Below are 9,645 nucleotides of genomic sequence, written 5' to 3'. Positions count from 1 at the left end.
ACAAATTACCTATTTATCTATTTATTATGAGTTTTTTAATAAAAGAAAATCTAATTAGACAAGTATTATTAATATAAAAAACTATTTATTAATTGATATAAAAAGACGTTTCAAAAGAGTTTCTATAAAACTTTAACACAAATTACCAATTTATCTATTTATTATAAGTTTTTTAATATAAAAAAATCTAGTTAGACAAGAATTATTATTATAAATTTTTTTTATTAATTGATATAAAAATAGTTTTAAAAAAGTTTTTATTAAACTTTAACACAAATTACCTATTTTTTTATTTAAAATAAGTTTTTTAATAAAAAAAATATAATTAGATAAGAATTATTAATATTAAAAATATATTTTAATTGATATAAAAAATGAAATAATTTTTCTAAAACAGTACCACAAATTACATTTTATTATGAATTTTTTTAATAAAAGGTAATCTAATTAGACAAGAATTATTAATATATAAAAATATTTAGTAATTCAAATAAAAAGAGTTTTTAAAAGATTGTCTATAAAACTGTAACACGTATAACCTATTTATCTATTTATTATAAGTTGTTTTAATTAAAAAAAAATTAATTAAACAAGAATATATTTAAAGAAAATAATAATTTTTTGTAAAATATACCACAAATTAGCTGACTCTAAAATCTACCTAATAAAATTCAAATTAACCTATTTATCTATTTTTAATTATAAATTTTTTAATAAAATAAAATATAATTACACAAGAATTATTAATATATAAAATATTTATTAATTGATATATAAAATAAAATAATTTTTCTAAAACTCTAGCACAAATTAGCTTTTATTATGAATTTCCTAATAAAATTAAATCTATTTAGACATGAATATATTTAAAAAAAATAAAATAATTTCTATAAAACTCTATCACAAATTACTTATTTTATTTTCAATAAAACCTTATCACATTTGACAAATATATATTTAAAGAGTGTCAATAAAACTCGAACACAACTTAGTCTATTTATTTTGAGGGGATTTTTTCTTTTACTTTACACGTAAATGAATAATAATTATATGTGGACAAGTAGCCGAACTACCGCAGCTGTTATTTTTAATATAAAGAACCCTATAAACAGCTTGTTAGAGAGTGATGGAATTGTTGGGAACAGGGGAAGTGAAATATTAAAACAGAAAGAAACGTGATTTCAAATCAATGAGGAGATTCATTATAATCAACACTAAACCTTTTTTGCCCATGGTATACAATACAAGCGTGAGGTGGTTTTTACGGGCTACATCTCTCCGCTCACACTCTCAACAATAATCAACGGATTTATTTTATAAATAGAATTTTAAACCTAGCTCTAAACATTACACGATTCTAAAAATAGACACAATACGATTCTAAAAATAGACACAATCATAATAGAATTTGAGACATTATTATCCCAACAAGAATATCATTTTATCACACCAATTGAAATCACCTGAATTATTTATTTATTTATTTAATAATAATAATAATAATAAACCAGCACCACCACTTTTATATTCAAAACTGGCACAAAATTCTGTGACTAATAATTTCACTTAAAACCTCTGTGACTATCCAATTGTTGCAAGAGTCCCCTACCATGAAAGGACGTCAAATGAAAAGTACCAAAATGCTCTGTACTTATTTAAATCGAGTCTCAAGAGGTTTTATGAAATTTTTTCCTTTTAAAAATGTATATAATTGAAATTTTTAAGGACTTAAATACCCATCTATGAAACCATGTCATTTTTTAGAATTATTTTTTATTGATAAGATTAAAATTAATACAAATAATTTACTCGGAATGGTGTTGTTAACAAATACGTTAAATGAAAAGAAAACTTAAATTTATATTAAGGGCATTTTTGTCATTATAACAACCCTTTAATGGTGTGTAATATTTTTTTTAAAAAGTATATGTCTATTTTTAAAAAAATTAAAAAGGAAAAGAAAACCTAATATGAAAATCATTTTAAAGAAAAATCTATTAATGGGCATTTAGTCATTATAACATCACTTTAATTGTGTGATTTTAAAAAAAATCTGTTTTTTTAGAATTGAAAAAGAAAATAAAATAAAATAAAAATAAAAATCATTTTGATAGTTCATGATATTTTATGCAATTCAAAACATTTTGTCATTATAGTATTACTCTCAAAGTTACAATAATTGGATAGTCTTATTTTAGATTAAATTATTAATCAACGTGTAAATTTCAAATGGTAAAGAGTGATTTTTTTGCGATTTGCTCTCTACTTTCGATGTACATTTATGATTCTTTGTGGATAAAAATTATATATTATTTATGGAGGAACAGAACTATATAAACAACTTATTGTGGACAAATATTTTTTATATATATATATATATATATATATATATATATATATATATATATATTATTGATGGAGGAGCCTAACTACCCCGTTATTTTTAATAGTACTATAAAGAACTACCGTAATATATAAACAACTTGCTGTCGGGGGAGTGATGGAATAACCTTTATTGCACATTGAAAACAACTTATTGGGAACTTATTGGGGGACTGTGGACAAATATTATATATTGCTTAAGGAGGAGCAGAACCACCCTGTTATTTTTAATAGGGTTAAATGCTCTTACGACGCTGAAGTATACCTCAACCAATTTAATTTACTCTCACATTCCCTTTCTAAAGTATGGAAAATGTGAGTTTACTATTATGATATGTGTAAACAAAATGTGAAATGACAATATCACCACCTCTATCACCCCACCGTCACCCACGATTACCACCGCCATTACTCACAAGCAAACAGACTATCTACCCCGCATACTAGGAAAGTTGGGTCCAACAAATTTTTAATTTTTTATTTATTTTGAGACTACAGGGGATGAGATCTCTTACCCCGTAAGTCCGGTGAGGGTTCATCAAATCTTACATTACATGTTTGGAAAAAAACAATTGCATATTGATGTGTTAAGCGTATAGGCGTCTGTCATTCTTTTACGGAATTCGCGTAGGAGATGTGAGGCGCACCAATTCCTAATCCACCCCCACCCCCACCCCCACCCCCTCTTTCTCTCTCTATACACACATACTTTCTCTCTCTAGGATACAATCCATCTGGTTGGAATCACCTGAACCAAAATCTATACACTCTAGAGAAATCAGTAACAAATGAACACCATATATATATGTATATATATATATATATACACATACATACATATTTTATCAATTAATAATTATTTTTTATATTAATAATTCTTGTCTAATTAGATTTTCTTTTATTAAAAAACTCATAATCAATATATAAATAGGTAATTTGTGTTAGAATCTTATAAAAACTCTTTTAAACCTCTTTCTATATCAAATAATAAATAATTTTTTTATATTAATAATACTTGTCTACTTAGATTTTATTTTACTAAAAAACTTCATTTACATGATATAATGCATGCAAAACGTCTTGATTTTAATCCAATTAAATTTAGAAAATATTTGGACTTTAAATGATTCACTAATATTTAATTTGAGGCACATTTTTAAATAATTTACAAAAATAATTTTTCGTTTTCCAATAATTGCCCTCTAATTAATTAGTAATCAAATCCAATTAATTTTCATAATTTAACTTATATAAATCAAACCATTTAAATAAATATCATGGATCCAATAAATGAACAATAATAATTAGTAATTAATTATTTCATGCATCACATACAACAATAAATGACAGATAAAGCAAATTAAATGGCCAATGGATTTAGTTTTTAATATTTAATTGCTCTAAGTATTGCATTAGGGCCCATCATTAGCCGCGTCACATGGGATTATTTCCCATCAATCCCTCTTGATCTCCGGCCAAAACCTTGCCGCCGACAACTCTCCGGTCGCCGGAAAATCGCCGAAAAATTCCAGAAATTAAATTAAGCCTCAAAAAATTCCAGAAAAATTTCAAAAAATTCGGAAAAATTCCAGAAAATTACTGAAGCATAATTTAACCCTTTTGGACCTTCTTGAAGCTTCATAGCATTCTTTGATGAATATTACATGGCTTTAAAAATATTTACAACTTGAAATACAATGGAAAAAATAAATTACATCATTGAACTTTCAAACGGCTAAATCAAAACCTTAATTACATTCATCCAAAGATAAAATTACATTCAATGAACCTATAAGCTTCATCCATGGCCCAAACACAAATCATCATCCATTCACAATTATACATACATCATTATCTATCAATATATATCAACATATTAAATCATACATCAACATACATCAATAAAAAATATATATGAATATAATTTTTGGATCCATGAATGATGAATTTTGATAAAAACATGATCTCTAGTAATGAATCAAACCATGCTCTGATACCACTGTAGGGAAACGTGCTAGTTTTAAAAACTTTTCGAGGGATTTAAATTCATAGATCTTGATTTATTACATAAAGACAAGTTTTATGCAAAAATAAAACATGATGTATCATTCAATTAAAAGATTGAATACTTACATCAAGATTTGAGTAAACCTTAGATCTCTCCTCTAAAGTGAATGTTCTCACTTATTGTAGATCCCTTAGCAAGATGCATTCTCCTTGGATCTCCATCTTCTTGGTAATTGTTTTGCCTTTAGGAATTACTCATATGCCTCCATGAATGACCTTGGAAAACCAGGCTTGTGGGAGCCTCCATTAGATGAGAACATAAACCCTAATTTTCTAGAGAGAGAAAATTTATTCCTTTTTCCTTCTTTCCAAAAATCACACCCAAAATATACATAGACCATGTATATTTATAGGCAACATAAAAATAAAGAAAATGAAATCACAAATCCTTCTCAATCTCTAATTCATATGTCTCAAATCTAATATGATTACAATATCAAGTTGGGCTATGAGTGAGAATCCATTGGGCCTATTATTTTATTGGTTACAATGAATTAATAATTGGCCCGGTCCATAGACCCAATTCAATTAATTCATAAATTAATTTCTACTCCACTAAAAGAAATTAATTGAACTCCAATTAAATAATAAATAACCTCTAAGTCAATATTGCACTTTGACCCCTCTATTTTTAATTAGTTATCGGATAAATAAAGCCATCAATCCGACTACTTAATTAATATATTTATTTTGGTACCATTGATTATTTCTGGCTCGATCACAATAAAACATTTGTTTGACAAAAATAATAATTTAAATAAATAAATATATAATAAATCATTTTGTCTAAAAACACACGAAGACCTTCGAATTTACTTTGTAATCAACCATAATCAATACAAAATAAATACAAGTAACAATGATGCAAATATTGAAAATATAACTGTTAACCACTAAATGACTCTAGAGGGGGGGTGAATAGAGTCAATGGCCAATTTTTGCAATTTTTTGAAACTTGTTCTACAACAACTATTATGCAATGATAAATTGATAAATTCAAGCAATATAAAGCACAAGTAAAAGAGATAAAGATAGGAAGATGCAAACAATGAACTCGGTGATTTAGCGAGGTTCGGAAACTCCTACTCCTCGGCTCAAGATCCCCCTTGAGACTTCCCAAATTCACTAGAGCTTCTCCTTAATGGTGGAGAGCAAACCTTCAAATTTGAAGCAAGACCTTGCTCCTTTTCCTTGCTAGGAGAACACCCTTCTCCTAGGCTTCTTTTGGGTCACACCAACCCTTACAAGATTGTAGCAAAGTTTGTAAATGAAATACAAGAATCTCTCTCAAAAGATATACAAGTGCAAGCTCACAACTAGAGAATATCAGAATATTAATGAAGCTCAAGTTCTAGAATGAGAGAAAATAGTGATGGTTGAAAGTGAAAGCTCAGAGAAGAAATTAAATGGCTTATTGAATGCTCTTGAATGCTCTCTTGAATGTATTATCCAGTGGTGTATCTACTTCAGTAAAATGAGCCTTCTTTATATAGACAACCGATGCTTAATATGTCTGTTAGAAGTAGTTGGAAGTCTTAAATGCAGAAAAGTGCCGTTGAAGATTCAAATAATGTAGAAGAGCCGGCTCTACAAAAAATTGGAGGAGGCTCCAATAAATGGGAGGCGGCTCCAATAACTAGGAGGCGGCTCCAATTCACAAAATACATTCTACGACACACACTTTGGCTACTGGAGTGCAAAGAGCAGGCTCCTATATTTGGGAGGCGGCTCCAATCCTTGTGTAAGACTAAGAATGAAACATATTTTGTTCTGTGCACTTCCTATTATGAGAGCATGCATAAGTAAAGTTTATGGAAAGATTTTAGGCCTTCTAAAAACTGATTTTTAGAGAAAATATGCATGAACCTAAAAACTTGAGCTTCAGAAGATATTCAAATATGCTTTAACATTTAAATCTAAAGCTCTCACCATCCTATCTACCCTTTTCTCCATTTCCTGACCATGATCTCTTGAGCTTGATGAAGACTTGCTTTCTTCCTTGAAATTGTTTGATTGATCTTTGAAGTTTGAGTCTTTCTTTGATTTCTTGCAATCTTTGAGGCTTCATTGAGTTCATAGCTTGAGTACTTGAATGCTTGAAATAGCTCATCTAGCTCATCATATAAGATATGAACTATATATAACTCAATGAAAATATTAGTACATAAACATTATTAATGGTTTGTAATCATCAAAACCTTTAGATAAAAATCCTTAGGCCAACAATCTCCCCCTTTTTGATGATGACAAAACATTGATGTGTTTATTGACAAAGTAGAGTTGTATTTGAAAGAGAGCTCCCCCTATCAATAAGCATATCTAAAGTATCATATCATGCTTGATTTCATTTAACTTTTTACAGAATTTTCTTATAAGTCTCCCCCTATCAATATGCATCAATCAAGATCTATATAAAAAGTAGAGTAGGCACATAGCATAGTAGACCACCCATAACAGAAAAAAAAAAAACACATCTTTCTCCCCCTTTGTCATCTCAAAAAGTGTACTTGTATGAGAGAGAAAATACATGCCAATTCATGAACTATTAGTGAATGAGAATTTAAAGGGCAATAAAATAGGAAATATGGCATTTTATAGATTACAGAAGTCAAAACAGTAGATAAGGAAAATATGAACATAACTAGCAGATGTTAGACAAAAGCATAGATCATGATAAAGACTTCAAAAGAAAAACGACATAAGTAAAAACATAGCTAAAAGAAGCTTCTTCAAAGCAGATAAAACAAGTGAGTGCACAAAAAGAGTTTTTAGACGAGGTGATATTGTTCTAAGTAGAAGGAGGAGGGGGTTCAAGGCCTTTTCGAAAGGCTTCAAAGTCTTCACTGATATGAGTGACAGTCATAAGCACTTCGTCAAGTTGTTGTTGTTGATGTTCAAGAGTGGTTTGTTGTTCTTGAAGAGTGGCTTGATTTTGACGAGAAACATTTAGAAGTTCCAATAAAAGATCATGATTTGAGCGATGTGCAACTGGAACATCCTCATCTTCAGCACTGTCATGGCTTTCATGTTCTTCCTCATCCCCATCATCAACATCCTCAATCTCTTCTCCACGAGCTCTAGCCTCTTCGAACCTTCTTTGCCTAGGATAAAACCACATACCATCAGGATCCCTTTTTAGCCCCATTGTGTCTAGATTGAAAGCATTAAGGATATCTCTTGGGCCTAGTTTGGCTGATTCACTTTTGTCAAGTGGAATGTTGTTAGCCATGAAAATGTGGGTGAGAACCATGGCATAGTGGAGTGGAGTGTTTTTCTTTTTCTTGCATGCCAACATGTGATGAAAGATAATGTAGGCCAAGTCAAAATCTTTTCCATTTAAAACACACCATATCAGAAAGATTTCCATGCGAGAGACTTTTGAGCGACTGCCGGTTTTAGGAAGAATGGAGTATGCAATGATTTTGTGGATCAATCGAGCTTCCATAGTCAATTGTTTGGATTTTACTTCTTTAACATTGGTAGTGCGGGAATCATAGCTCATTTGGCGAATGGCTGCTAGTTTGTCAAAATCTTTCCCAGTGAACCATTTTTGAGGAGAGTAGAATTGAATACCATCATCCATAAAATGAAAGATTTTGGAAATGCTTCTAACATCAAGATGGAATTCTACTCCAGCCACATAGCATTGTAACTTCTCTACACCAGGCACTTTCTCAAGGTGGGTGTAGAATAACTGAACAAGTCTTGGATAATACTTGTTTTTCATCCCAACAAATGACCCAAGGCCAATAGCATTAAAGAGATTGTAGGTGTTGAGGTTGAGGTCATCACAAATAGTGTGTGACAGAACCTTTCCTTTGGCCACTTTCCTATGAAGAAATTCTTTCTCATATAGCCTCTTGTGAGTAGGAGTTCTATATAACTTTGTGGCAGAAATTTGAATTGGACTTGGAGGAGGAGTTTTTTCATTTGGGATAGAGTCATGAGATTGAGTGATCCTAGTTTTGCCACGAGCCGGATTCCTTCTACGGGAGGATGATGCCATGGAAACTCAGTAGGGACCTAAACAAGTCACAACTAAACTTATATTAATTTGAAAAGATATGGAGGCATTTTCAAAAGACTTTGAACAACAATTTTTCATATCTAGACAATTTTGAGAACAAAATAATAAAGTAAACTATGTGGGAAAACAAAAAAAGGTTTGTGACCAACAATGTGATTGTCGTTGGATTTTGAAGAATGAAATTTGAAATGTAGACTTAAAAAGGAATTTTAATGGAATAAAATTAAAAAGAAATGAATTCACAAAGCAACCCAAAAAAAAATTTGCTGAAAGGATTAATTTTCTAGGGTTTGATAAAAAATTAAGTCTTGAGAAATTATGACAATTCATGTGGAATTGGTAAACTATTATGGAAATGTAAACCCAAGAGGGAAATTTAACATAATCCACAAAAAAAAATGCTTAGATTCATGAAGCAAGACCAAAATTTTGGATCAAAATATGATATTCCTAGGGTTTGAACATGTAATGTAAAGGAGATTAAACCAAAATTTTGTTCAAAAATGAAAGGAATTCATGCAACAAAATTCAATTAAAGATGAGTTTAAAGCAATTCATGGAGTATTACATCAAAGCATGGATCAATACACATATATGATAGATGAAATAATGAAGAAAGGAGAACAAAAGAGGTTGAAGTTTTTACCTGAGATGAGGAAATTCTTGCACAACAATGAGAGGAGAACAAAATAGGATGCAGGATAAAGGCCACTTGATATTATATGATGGATGAAATCATTTTGAGACCTTAAAAAATGAAGCACTCATACTCATGGTGAAGGAGCTCTCGCGGTTTATACTCTCTGGAAATGGTGAACCTAATGCCCAACAAAAAAAGGCTACTGCCGAAAGCATTTAAGGGGACATAGCAGATTGGAGCCGGCTCATGGAAAAATTGGAGCCGGCTCAAGAGCTTTTTGGAGCCGGCTCTTGATTTTTGGAGCCGGCTCTTGATTTTTATGGAGCCGGCTCTTGATTTTTGGAGCCGGCTCTTGATGATTTTTGAGAGATCCCGAGAGTTTGGACATGGATGCAGGTTTTGGGGAGCCGGCTCATGAAATTTTGTGATCCGGCTCTTAGAGATACCGAGGGTTTGGACATGGATGCAGGTTTTGGGGAGCCGGCTCATGAAATTTTGTGATCCGGCTCTAGAGATACCGAGAGTAAGA

At 30.5% G+C, this 9,645-nt stretch overlaps 1 protein-coding gene across 1 annotated transcript; it reads right to left on the bottom strand.

The window, feature by feature from the left end:
• Positions 1-7,062: 7,062 nt before the first annotated feature.
• LOC132284913 (uncharacterized) lies at positions 7,063-9,282 on the bottom strand. The gene is made up of 2 exons (XM_059787056.1): positions 9,123-9,282; positions 7,063-8,472 (listed from the first exon to the last, which is right to left on the bottom strand). Exon 2 carries the CDS (start codon positions 8,453-8,455, stop codon positions 7,238-7,240), a length of 1,218 nt encoding a protein of 405 aa, XP_059643039.1. The 5' UTR covers positions 8,456-8,472; positions 9,123-9,282; the 3' UTR covers positions 7,063-7,237.
• Positions 9,283-9,645: the final 363 nt, after the last annotated feature.

Source organism: Cornus florida, unplaced genomic scaffold (genome assembly GCF_030987335.1).
Source record: "Cornus florida cultivar Cherokee Brave unplaced genomic scaffold, ASM3098733v1 CherokeeBrave_3.0.0_Hap2_Chr11, whole genome shotgun sequence".
NCBI classification, from domain to species: Eukaryota; Viridiplantae; Streptophyta; class Magnoliopsida; order Cornales; family Cornaceae; genus Cornus; species Cornus florida.
This window is presented reverse-complemented; position numbering and strand designations above follow the sequence as displayed.

What these genes read in the sequence shown, in the direction of transcription:
- LOC132284913 (XM_059787056.1), bottom strand. Translation starts at nt 8,455, where the DNA reads ATGGCATCATCCTCCCGTAGAAGGAATCCGGCTCGTGGCAAAACTAGG.